Source organism: Manis pentadactyla, chromosome 15 (assembly GCF_030020395.1).
Source record: "Manis pentadactyla isolate mManPen7 chromosome 15, mManPen7.hap1, whole genome shotgun sequence".
Taxonomy (NCBI): Eukaryota; Metazoa; Chordata; class Mammalia; order Pholidota; family Manidae; genus Manis; species Manis pentadactyla.
In genome coordinates this window covers 13840263-13865030 of record NC_080033.1, presented here as the reverse complement: position 1 = coordinate 13865030, position 24768 = coordinate 13840263, and the positions used below count along the sequence as shown (strand labels likewise).

At 51.5% G+C, this 24768-nt stretch overlaps 1 protein-coding gene across 5 annotated transcripts in view; it reads left to right on the top strand.

Moving 5' to 3' along the window:
- SIPA1L3 (signal induced proliferation associated 1 like 3) overlaps positions 1-24768 on the top strand; it is a 218287-nt gene that overhangs the window by 141635 nt on the left and 51884 nt on the right. For all 5 annotated transcript variants that reach the window (XM_036876806.2, XM_036876817.2, XM_057493126.1 and 2 more), the window contains exons 7-11: positions 1465-1622; positions 7505-8081; positions 13422-13696; positions 19967-20218; positions 21005-21142. In XM_036876806.2, the coding sequence (XP_036732701.2) occupies positions 1465-1622; positions 7505-8081; positions 13422-13696; positions 19967-20218; positions 21005-21142 (1400 nt within the window). The remainder of the gene's footprint in view (positions 1-1464; positions 1623-7504; positions 8082-13421; positions 13697-19966; positions 20219-21004; positions 21143-24768) is intronic.

The following is a 24768-nucleotide window of genomic DNA, read 5'->3' as shown; positions in this document are numbered from 1 at the left end:
TGAGCCTCGGGGCCCTTCTCTGTAAAATGGGCAGAAGAGAGCACCTGCGTCTTGGGGTCACTGGGGAAGGTTCCTGCACTGATGCGTGAGAGCAGAGCACAGGCAGGCCGACACACAGAGGGGAGCAGGAAGCAGTAGCTGTTCCGGGGGATTGGGGAGGCATGGTGGGAAAAGCTTGGGCTGTGGGTTCAAGCAAAAGTGGGCTTGAATCCTGGCTCTTCCCCTCCGTGCCTGTGTGACGCAAACGAGTCATTTGGCCGCGGTGAGCCTCAGTGTTCCTTCTCATCGGTAAAAGCAGGTAGGAGGAGCTCACACCTTGGCTTCTTGTGAAGATTATATGAGGTCACCAACGTAAGGTGTGGATGTAGAATAATTTATACAGGGCTGGCCACAGTGAGTTCTTTATCTAACTCTTTAATCCAGCTTAAGACACAGAAAGAACTAACAAGTCGCTATGATGAGTTGTGCTGCTAAGTGTGTCTGGATGTCACACTCAGGGCCACCTCATTAGAGCTACATGTGGCTCCCATCTGTGGACCTCATGTTACCAAAGTGAATTCCTAAGTTATACGAAGGCTAAACTTGCGCAAATAGGAACACTAATTCGGCAAACAAGTAAACACTATGACTACATCATCACTTGCAAAGTTAACCTAGTCTTCCTCAGAGGCTGTGACAAGCAGAGGCGAGAGGACAGGCCTCCTGCAGGTCAGTCTGAAGCCGCAGCTGCCCCAGTCTCGGTCTCTGGTCGGACTGCCATCGTCCATGAATGTGACCTTGAGCAAGTCGTAGCCCGCCAGCTCATGCTCTCCTCCAGTAGATGTTTATCCAGTGCCTACTGTGTGCCAAGCACTGCTCTCAGCACTGGAACGTTCAGGAGTCCCATTCTCATGGAGCTGGCACATTAGTAGAAAAGACAGACCAGAAACAAAAGCGGGGTGGTGGGGGGAGCTGCTATGTGCTAAGTGTCCGCAAATGAGAAGTGATGAGGGCAGAAAAGCAGAGATAGGGGATGTTGAAGAGGTGAGATGGTAGATAAGACAGCCATCAAAGGGCTCCGTGGGAGGGTGATATTTCAGCAAAGACCTGGGGGGGTGGCCAATGGGGATCTGCGGGGAGAATGTTCCAGAGGCCTGGAGGAAATGTTTCTGGCATGTTTGAGGAGGAGCAGGAGGCTGATGTGGCTGGAGATGTCAGACAGGGGAGGGTGGCAGGTTGTGTGGGGTCCCAGGGCCATCTGGGACTTTGTCTGTAACCCTAAGTGAGATGGAGCCAGAGGAGGGCTCTGAGCAGGGAGAGATAGGGTCTGAACCTAGTGTCCACGGCTCCCTGGGCTGCATGTGGGGCCAGGCTGGCGCAGGTGGGAGCAGGGGGACAGTGCAGAGGCCGCTGTGATTGTCCCGGCAAGATCCTCAAGCTGACCACTGACACTTTCCCCTCCCCACTCTGTTTCCCATTGACCAGCTACTAAGGAAGAGGCACATAGGAAACGACATTGTGACCATCATCTTCCAGGAGCCGGGGGCGCTGCCTTTCACCCCCAGGAACATCCGCTCACACTTTCAGCATGTCTTCATCATTGTCCGAGCCCACAACCCCTGCACTGATAGCGTCTGCTACAGGTACAACCCCCATGTGGCTCCAGGGGCCACCCTGGGGATCGCCCAACCCCCACATCCCCCCACAGGCACTCACACGTGCTGATTCCGTGCACCGGGAGAGAGCTGGGGCAGACAGCCAGCCCTGTGGCTGCCTCCTGTGTTGCTTGTGTGCCCTTCAGTAGGGAGCTCTGTCCACAGGTGCCCACACCTTCTAAGATGGTGAGTCTTAGAGAGGGACATGTCACCCCAGTTTTGATAAGGACACCATCAGGAGTTTGTACTTGCCTGGAATCTTTTGTTTGCAAATGATAGAAAACCCTCCTCAATCTGGCTCAAGACAACAAGGCAGTTGTATTTATTGGCTCTCAAAGTGATAGGTCCAGGCATAGTTGGATCTACCCTGCTTTCCTGGACGTTGCTTCATTTGCTTGCAGCTCTGAGCTCAACATCCTCTCAGCTGCAAACCCAGCAAAGAGAACTTTCCTTTTCCAGGAAAAGCAGCTCCAGAATCAAGGCTTCTTTTTGAGCTCCAGAATTGAACCCAGAACTGAGGCTGGAGATTGGGCGCCCACCTAGAGCAAAACCACTGGCCACATGTGGGCAGCAGGCTTGTGGACTGAGAGGCACAGTAGTGATGGCCCAAAGGAATTGGAAGATGGGGGGATGGAGGCGGCAGGGCAGGCAGGGACCCCCTTGGCAAATAGAGCTGAGGATTTTAGTTCACAGGCCTCAGACCCACTCTGTATACACCCCAAATACCAGTTCTCACCCAGGAGTGACTATCCCCAGAGGCCAAATGGGAAGTTCTGTGAACATGGGGTGGAGATAGAGCGAGCTGTGGTCCTTGAAAACCGGCTGATCAGTAACCTAGGTCCAGGCCAAGGTCAGCCCTTGTTCTGGAGCAGCACCACAGACTCTGGGCCATGGGCAAGGGAGGGTTATTTTCTAAATGGTTTGAAATTTTTTTCAAAATGGTTCTAAATTCAAAAGATACAAAAAGTAAAATAAAGTAAAAAAAGGTCAAAGTCTCCCTCCCACCCCTGACCTCTCACCACTCAGTTGACCTCACAAAGGCAGTTTTCTGTGCATCCTGATATTTTATGTACATACAGGCAAATACTTGTAAGTTTTCCTTTACCACCTTTTTAATACAAATGGTAGCATATCACACACACTGTTCAGCATCCTGTATTTTTTCACTCAGCATTCCTTGAGATCTTTCCAAACCTTTTTCATTCTTTATGGCTGTATAATACTCCATCGTGGTGATGCATCAGAATCTTTCTCCCCTATCAGTGGGCATTTGGGGTGTTTCCTGCCACCTGCTATTACAGTCCAGTCCATCCTGCAATGAATAACCTTATTTATTATACTCTCATTGCGCATACATCTAAGTATACACCTGAGATAGACAAATTTCCTAAAAATGGAATTACTGGGTTAAAGGGTGTGTGCACTGGTGGTCCTAATGGAAGTGCCAGTATCTGCCAGTTTCTTCTCTTGGTCGGGCTTATGTGAGGAGGTGGGGGTTCCCGTGTGCAGGGTTTGCCGTCAAGAACTACTGCCCTGCTGGGAGCCAGCACACAGCGGGCAGGAGCTCCATGTGACACCAGGCCTGAAGCTCCGCCTCCTCCCCTACCTGTTTGTTCCATGGACATTCAGCAAGTGCCTGCACCTCCAGGCTTTGTGTAGGGTCTGAGGCCACTCAGATGATTCAGATGATGTCCCATGTTCCTCAGCAGCTGAAAAGAAGCCCCCGGAGGGAAGATGGCATTGTTCTCACACACCCCCAGGGGAGGCAGCCTTCTCATAGCAGGGTCCTGGGCTGGCCGGGCCCTGCTCCCCTCCCCACACTCCTACCTGGGCTACCCAGGAGCCTGTGGCCGACCTCCCAACTTTCCAGACCAGCCTTTGCACAGTCTCCAGGATGATTTCTTTCCCCCGATGCACAAACCCTTCTTGTTCTTTCACAATTTAATTTAAAATATTTTTATTACTCAATATTTTAAATATTCCGAAAAGTACAGAAAATAATATGACACGCATGTGCATACCACCAGATTTAACAGATGTTCACATTTTGCCATATCTGCTTCAGCTCTCTCTCCTTTATTTTTAAAGATAGGAAATGTGAGAGAGACAACCAAAGCTGCCCCCTCCTGGGCCCTTTCCCCCCTTCCCCACGGGCCGCCATTCTCTGAACAGACCTTACTGTCCCCACTGTGTCCCCAGACACATTTCCATGCTAGCACTCATCACACTGTAAAAATGACTGCCTGCTGTGGCTCCTGCCTTGCTTAAAGGTAGCCTCATGTCATACTCACCGCTGTGTATCTGCCTTGGCGCAATGCTTGCCATATCGTAGGCCCTACAGATACTTTGGCTGGCTAGACAGATGCCTGGCCCCAAACATTGTAGGCCCTGAGAAGATAACCGTGAGTATTCTAGAAATACTGAGATAGGGTGACCGAGGGGCCCGGTGGCCACAGCATCTCCTGGTCATGTAACAAGTTGCCTTTATTTCAAGTGTGCTGTTCCTGAAAGGCACACCGGCATGCCTGCAGCCTGGGGGGAAGAGAGGGACCAGATATTCTGCTGTCCAGAAACCCTTGGCAGCTTGCAAACTCGTGACTCTTAAAACTATGAATCAGGACTATGGGAAAAGTCAAAATCTGTCACTATGAACACCCAAGTGCTGCTGAACGAAGAACTTGCAAAGCTATTCATGTCCGTAAAGCAAAATCTGAACGCACTGCTAGAGTAGAAAGACTGGCCAGGCCATCTCGTCCATCCCCCTGTCAGTGGGCAAGGCCATGTCCACAAGGTTTCCCACATAAGAAAACCTACCTGGTTTGCTGGCCTTTGAAGAACCTCTCCTCTGGGAAATATTTTTTTGGGGGTCAAACCTACACCCTCTGTACAGTAGTAGAAATCTCTTTCTTTGTTCAAGTTTAAATCATTCCTTGAATCAATATTGTGCACCTGTGCCGGTGCTGCGGGATCAGCCCAGGGTGGCCCCTGCCCACGTGGCGCTCCTGGGACAGTGGAAGTGGAGAGCATGGGGTCCGGCCTGGTCACCCAGGCCATGCAGGAGCCCCCTCAGTGGCTTCCTGTGCATTCTGTGGTCCCTTCCAGCTCTTTCCTCATGGGGCAGCCACAGTGATCTCTGCAGATCGCCAGTCTGGTTGCCTCTTAGCTGCCAGCTGCAGCCATCAGGGACCTGCGGAAGGAGATGTCCCCTCAGGGTCTTAACAAGGGACTAATGAACAGACTGCTGACAGGTATGTCTAGGGGAGGGGCACCGACACAGGAAAGTGAGGCGTCCGGGCACAGGGAAGCTGGGAGCCGTTACCCCAGCCCCTGGGCTTGAGGAGGTCAGGGGAGGATGGGGGAAGTGTCTGGAAGCAAGGGAGAGCTGTGGCTCTGGGAGAGGGGCCACTGAACAGCAGCTGTGGCTACGGGTAAGGACCAAGAACTACAGCCACCCAGGGCAGCAGGGAGGCAAGGAAAGAGGCATAATCCAGCCTCTCCCTCCTCTCACCTTCCCATTGCCTGTCACTGCTTCCTGTTGGCCAAACTCACCTGAGTGAAGGTGGCATGTCCCATAGAGACCCCGCCTTTCAGGGCACTGAGCAGGGCAGAGAATGGCAGAGAAGAACTGGGGGCCAGAGGGTGACCAGCCAGCCCAGGCAGTGAAATGGTTGCTTGCTGTCGTGGTCAGGATGGAAAGTGCTAACACCCCACCGAGGCCCTGGTGCCCTTCCCAGCCTCCTGCTCTCCCCGTCTGGGCTCAGACCACCCAGGCCTGGTCTCACCCTGTGTGTGCTCTCTGCCAGCTGGGCCTTGCATGTGCTGTACCCACTGCCTGCAGCACCCACCCCTTGGCTCTTCCTGTGGCTCCTACTCAGCCTCAGAGCCCAACTTAATTGTCACTTCCTCAGAGAGGCTGCCCTGGAGCCCCCCATCCAAATCAGGTCCTTCTATTGTTGTGTCTTGTCCCATTCACCTTCTTTGTCTTTATGAATTATTTTGTAAGTGTGTTTAGCATGTCTCTCCTTCCAGATTAGAAACTCGGAGAGGGTGGGGAGCACTTTATCCCCAGTGCCCAAGAGAGGGCGTCCCAGAAATACTTGTCAAACACATGCAGGAATGTCGCACTGTCCCCCCTTGGCAAGCTGCAGATTGGGAGTCAAATACCTACCTGAACAAGCTTTACGTTGTGTTTGGGTTTCATGGAATATGTGTTGATCAAGATTCTCATTATTCAAAATATTATCCTGCAGTAGGAAGAGAAACAGTAGGAGGTTTCTCTTAACGCCGTACTCAGAAGTTGAGAGGATTTTATGGAGCATGAATACAGTTCTCTTTAAGAAAAGCTTAGTGAGCTTACTGCTCGCTCATTTACAGCAACTCAGACTGTTTTTTAGTCGCATTATGTAAACAGCATAACTAATGGCATCTCTGCAGCCTCTTTAAACATCTTTCCGTGAGAGTCCTCTTCCGCGCCCCTGGGTGATCATTCTGAGGTGTTGTACCCTTTCTGCCTGATTTTAGAAATCTGCCCTGCAGCCACTGAGTGTTACCTCAGTTTGGTTATTAGAAGGTCACATCCAAGATAGTCATCAAATCTCAAAATGTGCCTTATCAGCAAATCCTCTCCCACCTCCAGCTCAGGGCTTCTCCCTCGTGGAAGCCTCAGTGAATGCAGAGCCCACCCGCCTCTCCTCTGTCTCTCACCTTGCCCTTCTCCTCCCCCAGTCCTGCCAACTGCCCATTTCTGACCTGTACAGGGTTGCAGCACAATGAGGAAACAGGAGGCAGGGAGGTGTTGCTGGGACTGTGACGGCAGCTAGCTGCAAGCCCCGGGCTCTTCAGGGCCTGATCTCTAGGTCCCCCAGGCAGGAGGCCTGCCCCAGGCTGCTCCCTGTTGCCGGGGGTGGGGCAGAGAGGATGAGGCTCCCCGCCTGCTTTCGCCAAAGGCTTTCCCCCCAGGAGTTTGCATAGTGGGTGAGGAGGCTCAGGAGTTTGCCGGGAGCAGGTTTCAGATCATTGCCCCTTCAGTTGCTGTCTGATTTCTGTCACAATGGCATCTTGGTCAGAACTAAAATAGGAAGGGCCCCCATTCTAACTTTGTTTAGAGGATATTTTCAAAATAACCTTTGTTAAGATGTTTTATAAAGTGTATTAAATAAGGTTACACACGTTTGAAAGAGTAAATCACATACATGTTCCATAGTCAGGTGTTGCTATAATAACGCTGTTTAATAAGCCACCCTGAAACTCGGTAGCTCACAAACATGAATTTCTTTCTGGCTTACATACCTGCAGATAAGCTGGGGTCTGGCTCACCTTGGCTTCAGGCCACCAGTCAGGTCTGGGATTGCTCAGGTGTCCCTCATTCTTCTGGGACCTGTAGGCCCCCTGGGGCATGTTCACCTCATGGCAGTGGCAGGAGCACAGGAAGAAAGCACCAACCCCACCCTCACTCACCTTCACATTTCATGCCTTTGCGTGAAAGCTGTTGGCCAAGTCAAGTCACGTGACCATACCCAGGCCCAGTGAGGTGGAGATACACCTGCCTGCAGAAGTGGAGAGGAAGGTGTGAATTTTTCTAATGTACACACAATCTGTATGTATATAAAATGAGAATAACTGAAGTTGAACAGTGCTAGAATTATTTGAATATCAATGGATGTTCTAACATCCACTGTATAGGAAGTAAGAATGCATGTATGTGCCCTAAGACTTTCTAAAGTTTCCTGTCTCATTAGCCAGCAACGTCTAATTAGATGTAGAGTTCCATTCTTCAAAAGCCAACTCCTAGTTCTGATCATGTATTTTCTTTCTAAAGGGAGTCTCAAGTGCCTTTCTTTCTGTCATCTAAATGATTTCTCCCTCCCCAGTATGGCTGTGACCCGATCCAAAGACGCGCCTTCTTTCGGCCCCCCGATCCCCAGTGGGACCACATTCCGCAAGTCTGATGTCTTCAGAGACTTCTTGCTGGCCAAGGTGATCAATGCTGAGAACGCTGCACACAAGTCCGACAAGTTCCACACCATGGCCACCCGGACCCGCCAGGAGTACCTCAAGGACCTGGCTGAGAACTGCGTCTCCAGCACCCCCATAGACTCCACTGGAAAATTCAACCTCATCTCCCTGACCTCCAAGAAGAAGGAGAAGACAAAAGCGCGGGCAGGCGCTGAGCAGCACAGCTCAGGGGCCATCGCCTGGAGGGTGGCAGCTCAGGACTATGCCCAGGGGGTAGAAATCGACTGCATTTTGGGAATTTCCAACGAGTTTGTGGTGCTTCTGGACCTACGCACCAAGGAGGTGGTATTCAACTGCTACTGTGGGGATGTCATTGGGTGGACCCCAGACTCCTCGACACTCAAAATCTTCTATGGGCGAGGGGACCACATCTTCGTGCAGGCTGCAGAGGGCTCTGTGGAGGACATACGGGAAATCGTCCAGAGACTGAAGGTAAGGGGGGAGCTCAACAGTGCTGCCACGGTTCTGTGGTTTGGCAGAGGCCTTAGGAACCACCGAAATGCCTCCCTCTTACTGGCCCCAAGAGAAGCAGCATTGCCACTTACACACTAGACGTCAAGTGGGTCCTGCAAACTGGGTTCTTTCTGGGGAAGGTTTGGGGCAAGAATCCAAGGCTCTACATGCCATCACCTTGGGAAGAGAGAGGGCATATTTACTCACTCTGGATGTTGATAGAAAATAAAAGTTTAAGCTTAACATTAAAAAATGGAAGGGTATTTTCTAGAAAAGTTAAAATAGAAAAGCTTTCAGGCCATTAAAGACAGGGCAGAAGCAGGGATGTGGGGGGATTACAAGAAAGCATGATAAGAGAAACAAAAACTACATGGTAGGAATAATTCCATATCAGTAATCACAATAAATGTGAGTGGTTTAACTTTTCCTTTACTAAAAGATTCATAGTCTGGATAAAAATCTTTGTGTAAACTCCTGATAGGCAGCTCACGCTCAGACTGTTGGCCAAAACCAAGGATGGCAGATGGGTTTCAAGTCAGCTGACAACCTAGTTGGTGATGGCTGCTTAAAGAACTGTGCTGAGGAGTACTGAGGCCACCTCTGAGCTCCATGAGAAGGAATGCTCTGGTGGGTGATTGTTGCTTGGTGGGTGTAACGGAACAACGTGTCATGCTTGTGAAATAAGAAGACAGCAAAACACAGGACACAGTTTCTAGATCAGAAGGCCTGGCTCCAGGTCAGCACTGCCACTTTCCAGCCATATGACCTTGAACCAAGTTCTTAACTGCTATGTGACTTGGTTTCTCCATCTGAAAAGTGAGAACAAAAATGATCATACATCATGTGAACCTTGTAAGAGTTGGATGAGTTAGTTACTCAGGCAAGCTTGCCTTTGGTGGACTGTAACTCCAGACACGCTGTGCTGGCTCTGCTCACCCTTCTAGGCCTTTGCATTCTCTCATTACGTTCAGGTTGGACTGGTAAAGCGCTGCTGTCAGCTTCCCTCCTTCCAGAAGTCATGCCCAGCTTAGGGTCATAGCAGCTAGTGCATAAATCTTCTGTGGGGTGTGAGGCCCAGGAACCAGGGCCTCCATCTGTTTTGCTCACTTGCTTATCTTACATGTGTGGATCAGGGCTGGCACACAGTAAGTGTTCAATAAATACTGATTAGTTAGTTGAGTGAGTTTATTGAACCTTGACTCTGTGCTAATAAGCATTTTACATGCACATCTCAATCCTCCCCCATCCCACCAAGTGTAGGTACTGTTCTTATCCCCGCTTAACAGATGAGGGAGTGGAGGCTCAGAGAGGTATAGGTACTCACATAAGGTCATACAGCCAGTAGGTGGCAGCCTGGGGTCTGAATCCAGATTTTTCTGACTCCCAAAACTTGTTTGTACCCAAGCTTGGAACTGGTAGCCCACTGCTTAGTCAGCATCTCCAAACCCCTGAAATTGACATAATTGACATGTCCTCATGCAAACTCACTTTTTTGCGTGAGGTTTCCTCCCTCACTTCTCAGAGTTCTCCTGTCTCAGTAAAGGACAAGCCCTTCCTTCCATTTGGTCAGAAGTCTTGGCATCAACCTCCTCCCTTCCCTCGCACCCACACCCAGTCTGTCAGCTCTCCCTCCAGTGGGCAGACTCCAGCTACCTCCCTTCCCCAGCCTCCATCACAGCCTCTCCTAGACTCTCCTGTAGCCTCCCTGCTGATCTCCCTTGCTTCTTCCCTTGTTTCCTTGTTCTCAGTGAGGGAGCCAGAAGGATCTGATCACATCACCGCTCTGCTCAGAACCCTCAGCTCATTCTAAGTAAAAGGCCCTGCATGGTCAGGTTTCCTGTCGACCCCTCTGACCTCACTTCCCCATGATTCAATCTGCTTCAAGCACACCAGCCTTTCCAGTTTCCTGAGTGTGCTAGGCAGCTAGCCAGCCCCAGGGCCTTTGCACTGCGTGTGCTCTCTGTCTGAAACACTTTCCCTGATCCCCACGTGGCGCCCTTCCTCCCCTCCTGCAGGACTTTAGTCACATGTCGCCTCGTTAGTGAAGCCTCATTATCTAAAATTGCAGACCCCCTTCTGCAGTTTGGCCTGGAGCATACCCACCCACTTTCCCTGCTCTAATTTTCTCTGTAGCACTTAACCACCATCCAAAATAAATTTATGTATTTGTCATTCACCACTGTGTCCTCAGCACCTAGGCCAGCATCTGGTATGCACTAGACACTCAGTGAATTGCACTGAATACATGCATGCCACCCTGTAGAAATAAGCAAAAGCAAATGTAAACAGAGGGCTGTGTCAGTACCTGGCACAACTTTGCACTTCTTCCCCACAAAAGCCGTGAGGGAGATACCATTACCATCCCACTTCAGAGATGAGGAAACTGAGGCCCAGAGGAAAAGTGACTTGCCCAGGACCCAGGCTAAGTAGGCTGGGTTCTCAGACATAAGGGTGTTCTTCCCCCGAAAATCCTGACAGCAGCTCGTACATCTTGAGCAGCAACTATGCCAGGCACAGTGCCAGGTTACGTGTCTCTGCGCCACTCCACTGCACGCCCACCCCAGGCCTACTGTTGCTGCAATGTTTCTAGAGTAGTTTCCATGGTCTGCCTCACTCTCAAGGCCCAAAGCTCACTGAGGAACCAGGCTGCCAGGAAGTGATGACGTCGCCATCTTTTGTGAAGGGACAGTTCCATCCTAAATGACTCAGGACAGTGAGCCTTCTGTGTGAAGTTGTCCAGGCTGAGGAGTCCACACCTTGCCCTCAGAGCTGGGATTCAGACATCCTTGGTTTGTTGAGTCAACAGGTTTCACTATGTGCCTGGCCTCGGACGCCGTGACCATGGTGGGCCCAGGCCTGCCCTGAGCCAGGAATTCCAAGTGCCAAGAGGTTAAAGGGGGAGTGTGGAGGATGCCAGGGGGGCATATTATGCGAGGAGATCTTAAGCCCCCAGGTTGGATGTGGCCCCTAGACATATTCAAGTAGTTGCCAAAGCTTAACATCCAGAGGATTTCATGCAAACCTAGCTTTCTGGCTTCAAAACTAGGGGACCTTGCTATACTGGGCCTGCACTGGCATAGGGCATGGCCAGCTGAAGCAAGATGATGGGTGCCCCCTTAACCATGGCTCTTCTACCAGCCTGCATCTCAGTTACATTACCCACCAGGCACCCCAGCTTGTGAGCTGGGCCCCGGGGGTGTGAGGAGGAGGCCTCCCTGAGGAAATTAAACTGAGACAAGATCAAATAAGTAGGAGTCACCCTGGTGAGGGAGGAAGTGAGGGGGAAAATAAATACGAGAGAGAAAGTGGTAGGGGGAACAGTTAAGAGGCTGAAAGCAAGAGTTAGAGTCAGATCAGGCAACTGACCCCACCCTGGTTTCTGCAAATTTGTTGTACCTGCCATAGAAGTGACCCGTTAGCAAAATTAGGCATATAGAGGGTCCCAGTGCCTGGGACACAAAGATCGATCTCCAGGACAATTTGTTTTAAAGACAGGGGCCTGGGGCAGTGTGGCCACAGGACATGGCAGAGGTTCTTCTGAATTGACCTGTGGCTGGTCTCATAAGTGTTTGCTGTGCCATGGGGCCTTTCTGGAACCTTGTAAACATCAGAAATAATTCTCTGCTTCAGGAGGGGCTTCCTTTGGTTGGTTCGAAAACAAAGGAGATAGAAGTTTCAGGACACTAAGAACAGTCAGAGAGCTCCCTTACCATCTGTCTTCTCTATCCAGAATGATCTAAAGCAGCTGTAGCAGATTTTACAGACTGAGCTGCTGAAAGGGGCTGAGAAACCCAGGAGCTGAAATAAGATGAGTTCATTTCCCTTGTACTTAGTGCCCAGGCTGGTCAAGGCTGGTAGGGACAGCCCAGGGACTCATGTCCCTTCCGCCGGTGGCTGCCCCTTTCCCTTCGGCATTGTACTGAGCCCGGTCAGAGCGGAGCCCGTCCCTGTCAGTTTCAGAATACATCCCAGTGTGGAAGGCTAAGTTCTGTCTTGTGGATCACTGGTACAGTCTTACACATTCCCCCCACTTCCCAAATTCCTGCTGTCCAGATCAGGAGCCACGTGGGTGTGGTGCCATTTTCAGGTAAGTCCTTTCCCATCCAAATTCTCAGGAATATAATTTATTTGGATTTCAAGGAATATTTGTGCATATATGAGAGTGTGTGTGTGAATGCAGAGTGGTTTGTGACAAAATTTTTCTTTACTGTGCATAGTGGTCAGAAAAGTGTGAGAGCCATCTCTCTAGTAGGTAAACTGAATAGCCTCATTTCTAGCCAGGGAATGTCTGACCGCAGGAAATTGGAACCACTAAATGATCTCTTTCCTTATGTAATTTGAGATCCTGATGAAACTTGCTTCATAGCTATAGGCATCACTTGTTAATCTTTTTATCCCAAAAAGAGGAGGGAATCCCTGAGGGCGCACACAAGGACTGGGAGTTCTGCTCGGTGGGTCTTCATATCTGTGATAATACATTATCATGGTGAAAATCTCACACACGTGAAGCAAGGGAGTAATTGGAGGCAAGGCCCTGTGTGGGCTGCTCGGCTCCAGGTTGGGGCCCAGTCTGCGGAGGAGATTGGGAAGGCTGTGTGCCTCTGAGAATGACGCCAGGAAGCAGTATGGTGCAGGCCCTCACCCTCCAGAGACCCAGGGTTGCTGGTCTGTAGCTTCTCCCGCTTACTTAAGTTAGAGTCATATATCAGTCAGCATGCAGTATTAGTGGCTTAAAACAACAAATGTTTATCTCTTGCTCACACCACGTGTCCATCTTACGTTTAGCTGGGGACTGTGCCTCACCTTGTTCTAACTCTGGGCCCTAACTGCCAACACAGCTGCTATCTGGAATAATCCTAGTGGCTGTGACAGAGGGGAAAGGCATATGGGGGGGTCTTGCATGGGCAATTAAATGCCCCATCCCAGATGGCACACCAATTCCATTCACAATCCACAGCTAACTGGCCAAAACAAGTTGCTTCATAGCTGTAGGCATGAGCCCACTCACCACGAAGGGGCCAAGAAGTATGGTCCTGCTGTGTATAGGGAAGGAGGAAGGCAAGGGCATTGGGAGAACATGGCTCTTGACCATTGCCCCTGTGAGGTTATAAGCCACATAGTTACAGATCCTCATTTCTGTATAAGTCAGGAGCGGGGCTGGAATTAGGTGGGTGTTCAGGCCCTTGAACCCTGGCGTCATCTGGAGGGTAGATGAGGGTCAGCAGGGTCTTTGGCCTCAAGGTGGGGAGTCTGACCAGGGCCTTCCAGAAAGTTGGCCCTGAACAGCTTCTGAGGCTAGATCCTGCCTATTGCCTGCAGGTGATGACCAGTGGCGGGGAGACAGTGGACATGACCCTGCGGCGGAACGGGCTCGGGCAGCTGGGCTTCCACGTGAAGTACGATGGGACTGTGGCTGAAGTTGAGGACTATGGTTTTGCCTGGCAGGCCGGCCTCCGGCAAGGCAGCCGGCTGGTGGAAATCTGCAAGGTGGCCGTGGTCACGCTGAGCCACGACCAGATGATCGATCTTCTGCGCACCTCTGTCACCGTCAAGGTGGCCATCATCCCTCCTTTTGACGACGGCACGCCCCGGAGGTGAGGGCATCCACCCTGCAGGGTGTGAACCGGGTGGGGTTGGCAGCTGCTAGGGTGCTCCCCAGCTCTGTCACCACAGTCCCTTTCTCAGCAAGAAGAGTAATAACAGGAATGGGGGTGGGTATCAGCATCATCAAATGCCTACCATGTTCCAGTTACGGCTCAGGCTCTCCATAGGTGGATTATCCCAATGAATATCCGCAAACAGCCCCCTGAGGCAGGAATCCTCACTAGTTCCATTTTCTAGATGATGTACAAAGTATTAAAAGTAATTTGCCCCAAGAGCACACTGCATTTCATTTCTTCATGTATTTATTGAGCCCTACTATGTGCAAGCTCCATTTAGGGATACAGCAGTGACAAAATAAAGTGTCTGCTCTCTCTTGGCACTTGCATTCTAGAGGGAGAGACAGGCAATTATTAAACAGATGTGTAATACAGGGTCAGGCAGTGGTGGGGGTGAAAGAAAATCAAAGCGGGGTAACTAAAGGTGCTGCGTGGGGAGCGAGCCGCTTACAGGGTGGTCAGGGAAGGCTGCTGGGCAGAGGCTGCCAGGTGGTTTTCTGGGTCAGCAGGTGCCAGACAGGGACTGGCCAGGGCAGAGTCTCTGAAGTGTGAGTGTGTCGTGCGGTGCGGGGCAGCCAGTGTGTCTGGAGCAGAGGGAGGAGGGGTGAGAGGGGGGCCTCAGGATGAGCTTCGGTTTTATTCCAAGTACAGTGGTGGCCAGTGGAGGGCTTGTTTGTTTATGTTTTAATGGAGTATTCGTTTGGGAAAATATTAACAGTGTACTGAGCCCCGAATTTCAACATTTATCAACATGTGGCCCGCTCTGTGTTGGTTGTTTAGACTCTCCATACCTCCCCGCCTTTTCCTGAAATGTATTTTAGGAAGAACCCAGGTCCTTTGTCCTTTAGAGTTTCCCACTTCCTGGGTTTAGCTGTTTGCACCCCCTGGTGTCCTTTACCCTGTTCCTCTAGCACATGGATTTCCCATAAACTAGAGTTTGTAGAGAAGCTTGATCTGATTCTCGATAAATTCCTTTTGTAGCAACATTTCCCAGGTATGCATCCATCAGGAGGCCTCACATGTCTGGCTGTCCCTCTGCAGGTGATACTAAGGGCGTTCAGAGGGTTCAGATGGGTGGCGCCTGACCCATCACCATAGGTCACCCCTCAGCTTTCAGCAGCCAGTGATTGTTGCCTCGGCCCGTTATTCCATTCTGGGTTATTACGTTATGGGTCACATCGTTTCGAAGCTCTGATTTCTCTCATTCCTTCTTCCTTTATTAGCTGCAATTCTAAAAAGGTCTTTCATTCAGTAACTATGTGGTTACCCTGAAGTATGATTTATACAGGAAGGCAGAATAAATGCAGTTTCTAGAATAATGAGTTGGTACCCTCACAACTTTGAGAGGTGACCAGAGAGAAAGAATCACTGCTTTTCAAGCACCGGAAGTGCAGCCGTACAGGGTCAGTCAAGGCCTTGGCCCTCACGGAGACAGTGAGTAGATGCGGGGGGGCAAACAGTAAACAAGCCAGTAAGATGATTTCATGTAGCAAGGGTGTCCAGGGGGCAACATAGCAGAGTGCCGGGAGCTGGGCTCTGTGGTGAGACGGCCTGGGTCTGAATCCCAGCTCCTCACCTCTCCCCTTACTAACTGGGCAAGTGGCCTCACCACCCTTGCCTCAGTTTCTTCATTTGTAAAGTAAAGACAGTAGATCCTTTCCCCAAAGGTGATTGTGAGGTTGGATATAAGACTTGTAAAGCACAGAGAAGAGTGCTTAGCCCGTTGGAGATGCTCTAGAGATGCGAGCTGTGAGATACCGGCTATGAGGAAAGAAAGAGCGTAGCCTGACTTTGGACAAGGTGGTCAGGGAAGGCCTGAAGGTGAGAAGGATCCAGAAGGGCCTTTCAGGGAGGGAGTAGCCATCTCCAAGGTGAGGACAAAGGCCCTCAGCTTGCTGACAGACCAGAAAGAGGGTCTGTGTGGCTGGAGCAGAGTGAGCCAAGGGGAAGGCCAGGACGGGGCAGCCCTGAGGACTGTGTGCACGCAGCCTCCCAGGGCTGCTGTGGCCCCACGTTACAGATAAGAAAACCGGGGCCCAGAGTGGACCAGCCACCGGTGCAGAGTCATACAGCTACTAAGTGGCAGGGTGAAACCCAGTCCAGTTTCCCATGACCATTCCTCTCTGCTGCCTCTAGAAGCTGATGGGAGCTGTGGGCTTGCCGCTGAGTTGTGGTGGTTCTGTCCCCACCTTCCTGCTTGCTCTGAACATGGTGGGAGACAGTTCTGAGCAGGCCTGCAGCCAAGAGGCTGGCTGCCCCCCCCGTCCCCCACCACCCACCTCTGCAGCCCAAGCTCACGGCCTCAGGGCTCCAGTCAAGCCCCAGGTATAGGTGCTCTCAGCCCTCTTTGGCACCAGCCCCACCCGCTCGGAGCTCTGCAGGCGCCAGTCAATCTCAGGTAACCACAGAGGCGAGCTCCCTGGCAAGACCCCCTGTGCCTTGCTCTGACACACACTCACACCCACACGTGTGCACACGAGAAGCCAGCCTACCTGTCAGATGGCTCTCCGAAACCTGGGGCGTGCAAGAGGCCACAGAGAGTCCCCGGGCCTGCGGGTAGGGCCCAGCCAGAGCTGAAGTAAAGGGCTGCAGGCTTCCTACTCCAGTCATGGGGAGACAAGGCCAGGGAGGGTGTGACCAGACAGACGAGGCCTGCGCCCTGTTCAGGAGGAAACTGCCCTCCTGCTCCTTTATGGGGAGGGCACTGAAACAGGGTCTCCTGCCAGCAGGGGTGGGTGGGGGCAGGGGTGGGGGCTCGCATCATTTTGTGGTCCTTCAGGTGCAGGGTGTCTGGCTGACCTCATTTCAGAGCCGATAACCCCAGCTCTGGAGTCCCTGCAGCCTCTTGCTGCAGTCCCAGCCTCCTGGCTCGAATGTTGCAATAAGCTGAAGGGAAACAGGAATGGACAGAGGTGCTCTCTCTGCCACCAGCCAGGCTCTGCATGGCTCACGACTGGACCCCATGCCCTTTGAACACTGAGCAGAGTACAGCAGGTCATCCTGGTGCCCCCAGGCCATAAGGCTGGCATTGTCAGTGAACCCTGCACCACTGAGCCATAGCTGGGCCGAGCCAGGTAGCCGGGAGGACATCCCAGAGCCGCTGGCAAAATGTGTCACTGTGACCTTGGACACATAGTCAGGATCAGGACGGCTCTTGTCCTGCTGTCTCTGTTGCTGCCTGAGGGGGAAGGCAATTTGGGGTGCTCTGTCCCCCTCAGGTGGACTCAAGACCTGCCCAAGGGGTTGAAAACTGCTCCCTGAGAAAGCAGATTAAAACCTCACAATGAGTGAGTAGGAGAGGTAAGAAAGTCCCCATGGCCCCAAAAAACCCGGCTGTTGAGAATCAAGGATGAGGAGGCAGTGAGGAAAAGGGGTCTACGAGCCTGAGGGCACCTTCCCTCAGATGCCTCCGAATGTGGCCAAGGGGTTGGAACAGAATATTTGGCACAGCGTTGTTGGTGTGCAAAAGACTTGAAGCACCTAAATATCCAGCCATAGGGGACTGGCTGAGTAAATGGCCAGCTCATGCATGTGATGGAACAGTCATTGATGGTCTAAAGAAAATGAAGTGAATCTGTACTGAGAGGGACCTGGTAAGAATGTCACTGGGGGTGAAGAAAGGAAGCAAGATGGTGTCCAGGGTTAAGTGTGCTGTTGTTTTTTATTTCTATTTTACATATATTTGCTTATCTGCATAGGGTACTTCTGAACATATGTAAGCGACTGGAAGCTGTGATTATTTCTGGTGGTGACACTGGAGGCCAGAGTAGGGGACAGGATGCCCTTTTCTGTGTACATAATAGTGTGCAAGGCAACTCAAGAACTAATCAATGAAGTGGGCTTCTCAGATTTTCTCTTGTCTCGCAGTCATTCATGGTAGTTCAGTAAAATGCAGGTTCCGGGCCCTGCCTCAGGAAGGACTCTCAGTGGAGCTGAGATGGGGTACAGGAAGCTGCGGTCCTCTCTGAGCTCTCACGTGATACAGACGCTGGGGGCTCTCAGATCACTCGGGAAAAATTTCCAGAGCTTCCAAGGGGTTTGGTTGGGCTTCCCAAAGAGAAAGGGAGGCTTTGGCTTCTGGGAACGTGGGTGTAGCAGGTGGACTGTTTGCTGCGTGGGCTGGAGAAGGCAACCACATCAGCTCCTGTCTGGTAAACACTTGGCACGCACCCAACTCTACCAGTGCTTATAGAAAGCTCGAATCCAGCCCCATCTTCCAGGTTGGGAAACAGAGGTTCTGAGCAGGGAATCCCTCCCTCAAGGCCACGCAGGCTGTAAGTGGCAGAGCTGGGGTCTGAACTGGCCATCTGGCCCAGGAGCCCTGGCTTTCCACCACTCTGTGCTGCCTTAAGATGATTCGATAACTTTTCCCTCATATTTGAGGTCTGCCCAGGAGCTCCTGACCAAAGGTGAGGCTGTCAGTAGTTGGGGGAGAAGCCAGGGACCCAAGAAATCTACCCGCTGGCTTCCAGACCACTTCAGAGTGGGCCAGTGTGCATGGTGGTTAAAATTCTGGGCTTTGGAGTCAACTTACTATGTTTAAATACATTTTCTGCCTCTTGTTGGCTGTGCAGCATTGGACAGGTTACTTAACTTCTCTGTGCCCAGTTTACCTCTCTCTAAAGTGTGATGCACTGATCAGGACTCTGGTTACCAGCAACAGAACCAACTCAAATATGATGAAGCAAAAGAGGGACTTTACTGCCTTGTACCCAACAAGACTAGGAAGTAGGGCAAGGCTTAGCATGACTGTACGCAGGGAATCAGACACCCTCATCAGGAATCGTACCACTTGTTGCTATTGTTCTCAGGACGTCTCCCACTTAGTGAGGACAGAGATGACCCAGTCCTCTTCACAGCCCCAGCGTAGGTCTCCCCAGCCCAGCAGCTCCAGTGCAATAGGTCTTTTCCCCAGTACTTCCAGAAACAGTTCCAAAGTTGATGCTCACTGATTGGCTCCCCTTAGGGCACATGGCAGTCTCTGCCAGTCATAGTGTGCAGGGGGAGAGGAGTTTCTGATTGGCCAGGCCTGGGTTACATGCTCAACCTGGAGCCAAGAAGAGGGGTCTGCCCCACCCTGAGCACCCACACCTGTTCTCAGGAGAAGGGGTATAGAAGCTGGGGAGGCAGGAGAAGCAGGTGTTCACTGCCTGGGCCACGATGGTGCCCTCTCCGCCTGTGCCTACACCTGGCATGTCTACAGATTCTGCCAGACGTCTGTGTTGTTGTCGTGCTGTGCCTGATGCCTGGCAAGACATTGCACCTCCGGTTCTGCCACTGCTGAGGGTCATGGCGTGTTAGGCCCAGGTGCCAGAGCACATCCCAGGTTACCTTTTGATGACCGCTTAGCAGCCAAGTCCCGAGAGCACAGCCACCAAGTCCACCTCATCTTTTGGGGGATGGTAGGGGGAGGGTGGCTGAGAGTGCCCTGAGCTCCCAGAGACTCAGGAGAGCCACAGAGGATTGGCTCAAGGGGGCATAGGAGCTTCCGGGGCTGAGGGCTCCTCCAGACGCAGCTCCCACAGCTGCCAGGAGGTGGGTTCCAGGGGCACAGCAACCTCCTGGGGCTCAGAGCCCCCTCCTGTGCTGCGCTGCAGTAGGGTGCAGAATGCCAGCCTGGCCCGCAGACCTCCCACCTCAAGCCTGGAGCACCGCGGCGCATGTGCAGCCTGGGCCAGGGGGAGCCACAGGCCATTCTGCATCTATTTCAGGGTTCTGGGTTTCGTGGCTTTTTTTTTAAACACCCTGCAAAGTAGGTCACCTGCTCCTCTTCCAGCTGCCTTTGAGCTTTGGAACAAGGCAAAATACTGTCCTTTGATTTCTGAGGGGATCCATCTTTCCAGCCCCAAGTTCCACTCAGGGGGTGCTGCGCGAGTCCATGGAGGATGCTGGCCAACTCAAGGCCAGGGTCAGGGAGGAGAGCGGGAAGGGAAGTGAGGAGAGAGAGGTGGAGAAGAGGTGAGGGAGAAAGAGCCGAGCAGTCAGGGCTCCTGTGTTGGACCCTGTCCTGGTTGAGGACTCGGAGCTGCTGAATTGCAAACCAATTTGAAGGTTATCTGCCCAGCCTTTAAAATAGGCTGTGACAGTGCCAATTTGGCCAGGAAAACCCAGCCCAGCGTCAGCAGACAGCAGGTCTCTCCCTGGCAGCGGGCGTGCATGCTGGTGGGCCCGGGGTTTCCTGAGCAACCAAATTTTTCTTCCCAGGGGCTGGCCGGAGACCTATGACATGAACACCTCGGAGTCCAGGACCGAGCCGGAGAGCGTGCCTCCCGGGGCGCGGCCTCCCTACCGCAGCAATGCGCCCTGGCAGTGGAGCGGGCCCGCGTCCCATAACCCTCTGCCAGCCTCCAAGTGGGCCACTCCCGCCACCCCCGGCCACGCCCAGTCCCTGAGCCGGCCCCCGAAGCAGACCCCCCTAGTCCCCTTCCGGGAGTCCCAGCCCCTGCACAGCAAAAGGTAAGAGTGAGCTGGCCTGACCAAGGGGAGCCCCCAGCCCCGTCTGCTGCCGTCCTTTGCCTTCCTCTCTCCTCTCCGTTTTGTCCAGTCTCTTCCTCTCCTCAGCCTCTCCTTCCCTCCTTGTCTTATGTGTCCCTCCCTCCTTCCCTTAGACTTCATTATGAGCCTCCTGGGTGAGGGCCTGCTGCCAGGGAGGCTGGAAATCCACCCTACCACGTATGATTAAAACCATATATTTTTTAAAAGACTAAGGGACTAATTAGCACAAAATTTAGGATAATGATTCCTTCTTGGGGGAGGCAGGGAAGTGGGAAGCGGAGAAGCCAACAGGTGGGCGTGTATTGTCTCTGTCCTGGTTCTTGGGCTGGGCTGTCGCTTCAGGGAATTGGTTTTGTTAGGGTGTTGTACACCTCACAGATAAATTCTTTTGAACATACTACATATTAAAAGATCAAGAAAAATGTCTAGGAAATGAAGGAATCCAACTTGCAGAGGACCGTCCTGTCCCAGGACTGGGTGAGAGCTGTCTCCTGCGGCCCCGGCCAGGACCCTGTGAGGCCGCCGAGGCTGGCAGGCGGCTGCTGCAGACGGAGAGGGAGGCAGGGGAATCCTGGCCTCCCGCCACCCTTGGCTCAGCAGCTGCCTCTGCATCCTGATGGGATGGTGGCGGATGAAGTAGGTGGGATGCGGCGGGGCCTGAGGGAAAGGCCTGTCTGTCCCTCCTCTGTGCGGGCAGGGGCATCTCGTCACCCACCCACCCTGCCTTCCTCACTCTCTCTGTTCCAGGCCCGTCAGCTTCCCAGAAACCCCTTACATGGCGTCACCAGCAGGGGCCGATAAAGTCCCTCCCTACCGGCAGCCTTCTGGGAGCTTCTCCACCCCCAGCTCAGCCACCTACGCAAGATACAAGCCGTCCCCAGAAAGGTCAGAATCTTTTCGCTCTTTTCTAATTTAAGGACTCTGATGCAAACTGGGGATCCTTCTTCCCCAGGAAGTGCTCATATCCCTTGAGTTTGTTGGCCATTTTATGGGTTTCTGGATACCTGAAGGTCAACAGAGGACCTCCAGGAGGACTGGCTGTGTCTGTTAAGATTGAGGGCCGCACCAGCCTGGACAGGACTCGCCGTTGGCTTTCCGCGCAGCAGAATTTGGGGGTTGCCATTTTCGTGACACCTGTGTCACTTGTTTGAGCGAGACTCTCCCTTCCAGCAGAGCCATTCGTCCCACTCTGCAGCCCCCACTCCTCAAGACCAGGCTACCAGCGTTACCCAGTTTTCATGGCCTTTCCAGCCTTTCGTGGCCTTGCTGGCAGCCTGAGGGATCTTCCCACTCCTCCATGGCTCCCCAGTGCCCTCAGGAAAAACCCAAGCTCTGCAGCTGCCTTCAGTCCCAGTGCCCTGTGTCCTTCCACCTCCGGGGCCCCCATCTCAGAGGCAGCCCTGTCCACCATTCACCTGAGCCGTGGGCCTCATCCTGGATTCTCCCTTCCTCCTCCCCCCACTGTTGTCCACGCATCCAGCCTCCTGAGCATCTCGGCCTCCCACCCCCTCCTCATTTCCCCAGTGCCCCGCCCCAGCCACTTCCCTGAGCCCCCAGCCTCCATCCCACTTCCTCTAGTCCACCCTCCATTCAACAGCCAGGGGGGCTCTTTCTGTATCTGGCCGTGTCTGTCGCCTGCTCCAAACCTTCCCATGTACCCCAGGGCCCTCAGGACACAGCCTCAGTGCCTCACTGTGGCCACCAAGGCCCCATCAGCCTCTCCAGCCTAGCACAGTGCCACACGTCATCCTCACTGGCCACCTTCAGCTTCCTAGGTAGGCTGTCTGCATTCCAGAGCCTTCCTCATGTTGTCCCTTCTGCCTGGAAATTACTCACACTCCTCACCTGCACCCCACCCCTGAATCCTGCCAACCTGGGTGCTGATGCGCCGCCTCTGGGGAACCTTCCCTGACCTCCTGCAGCACCAGGTGAGGTGCTGCCATTCTGCCTGTCAGTTCCCTGTGTATCTCCTGACATGGCCTTGAGCACTCTCCATTCTAGTAGCCCAGGTAAGTGAGTGAGTGAGTGAGTGAGTGAGTGAGTGAGTGAGTGAGTGAGTGAGTGAGTGAGTGTGTGTGTGTGTGTGTACGTACATGTAAGCTTTCCGAGATCTAGGACCTTCCCAGTTCATCTTTGTATTGCTGTCGTACAACACGGAGTCTGGCATTTGGTGCACTCTTGGTATCTATTTGATGAAAGGATGGAGGAGCAAGTGAATTTGCTTAAATAAGACCACCTGCTATAAGACCAGGGCTCAATCCACTAAGCCAGGGGTCTCTGTCTTTAAATTTGCCTTGGAATGATCAATAAGAAGGGCTGGTTAAAATGCATGTTATTGGGCCTGACCCCTAAGTTTCTACCCCGGTAGGTCTGGCATGGAGCATGAGATACCAGCTCTTGCATAACTATGACACAGTATCCAAGCAAGACACTGACGTTGGTATGCTCTGCAGAGCTTATTCAGAATTCCCGTGTTACACATGTACTCGTGTGTGTAGCACTGTGCAGTTTTATTGTGTGTAGTATTGGGTGACCTCCACCACAGTTAAGACATTGAAGTGCACCATCACCACAAAACTTCCTTCTGCTACCCCTTTATAGCCACACCCACCCCCTTCCCATCGCTCACCTCTGGCAACCATTAATCTATTCTGTATCTCTAATTATTGTCACTTTATGAACGTTACATGAAGGGACTCATACAGTATGTGTCCTTCCAAGATTCTTTTTGACTCAGCATAATTCCCTTGAGGTCCGTCAGGTTATTGCATGTCTCAGTAGTCAATTCCTTATTGCCGAGCTGTATTCCTTTTTGTGGAAGCACCATAGTTTGTGTAACCATTCACCCATTGAAGGATATTTGGGTAGTTTCTGGATTTGGTCTATTAAAAACATTCATGTTCTGAACATGCATGAAAATAAAAAGGAAATCCTGACATTTACAACATGGATGAACCTGGGGGGCATTAAGCTAAGTGAGACAAATCAGACCTAGACAAATACTGTATGGTTTCACTTACATGCAGAATCACAAAAAAAGTTGAACTCATAGAAACAGAGAGTAGAATAGTGGTTGCCTCCAGGTAGGGGAAGTATGGAGATTTTGGTCAACAAGTACAAAGTTTCAGTTACAAGATGAATAAGCTCTGAGGATCTGATGTACAATGTGACTACAGTTGATGATTCTGTGTTGTACATTTGAAATCTGATAAGAGTATATATTAAGCATCCTCGCCCAAAAAAAGGTACCTACATAAAATGATAGATGTGTTAATTAACTTGATTGTGGTAGTCATTTCACAGGGTATACATATATCAAATCAACACATCGTACATTTAAAATAATGTTACAGTTTTGTCAGTTATACCTCAAAGGTGGAGGGGGAAGATGTTTCTAGGAGTGCTATTTGCTCAGCAGTTGAGAACAGTGTTATTTCAGCAAATAGGTGTGACTGACTATTCTGTACTGCATGCAGAGAAGTGTTCAGGGGAAAAAATGTACAGTTGCTTAATGCAGTTAAGTCCATTTTTAGTTCTAAAAGGAATTGCCAGACTATTGTCCGGAGTGGCTGTACCCTTGACATCCCCACCTGCAGTGTATGAGTGAACCAGCTTCTCCACATCCATGCCATTTGGTGTCATCACTGTTTTTCAGTGTAGCATTTCCAGTGGCTGTCGTGGCATCTCATTGTGATTTTGATTTGCACTTCTCTAGATGGCTAATGACACTGAACATCATTACAGTGATGTGCTTCTTTGCCAGCTGTATATCTCCTCAGTGAAATGTTGAGGCATGTCTTCTGCCCCATTTTCTGATTAGATATGATGTTTTTCAATGTTGGAGGTTCTTTATATATTCTAGATAGAAAAACTTTGATCCGTGATTTGCAAATACCGTCTCCCAGCCGATAATTTGTCTTTCCTTCTCAACAGGACCTTTTGCAGAACAAAGTTACTAATTTTGATGAGGTCCAAATTATGGTTTTCTTCCCTTTTATGGATCATGTTTTTGACACAAAGTCAAAGGGCTCTTTCTAGACCTGGGTTCTGAAGATTCTTTTTTTTCCCCCTAGAAGTTTGTGTTATAGTTTGCATTTGAGGCCATGATCCATTTTGAATTCATTTTTGCTCAAGGTGAGAGGTTAAAAATAAGGTCCCCTTTTTGCCTACAGATGTCCAGTCTGCTCCAGCATCATTTATGGACAAGGCTCGCCCTCCTCATTCCATTGCTCTTGTTCCCTAAAGCAAAAATTCACTGGGAGGGGGTCTATTTCTGGGTTGTCTGGTCTGTCCCACTCATCTGTATGCATGATCACAGTGAGTGTTCCCAGCAACTCCACGAGGTGGGTAGTTTAATTATCCCATTTTACAAAGCAGAAGCTGAGACTCAGTGAGGGGAATCCACCTGGTCAGGTCACTCTTCCAGGAAGTGGCAGAGTCAGGACAGGAACCCAGACCTGCATGATTTGGAGGATGACCCCAGAGTTGTCCTGCCTCCTGAAGGATTCTGA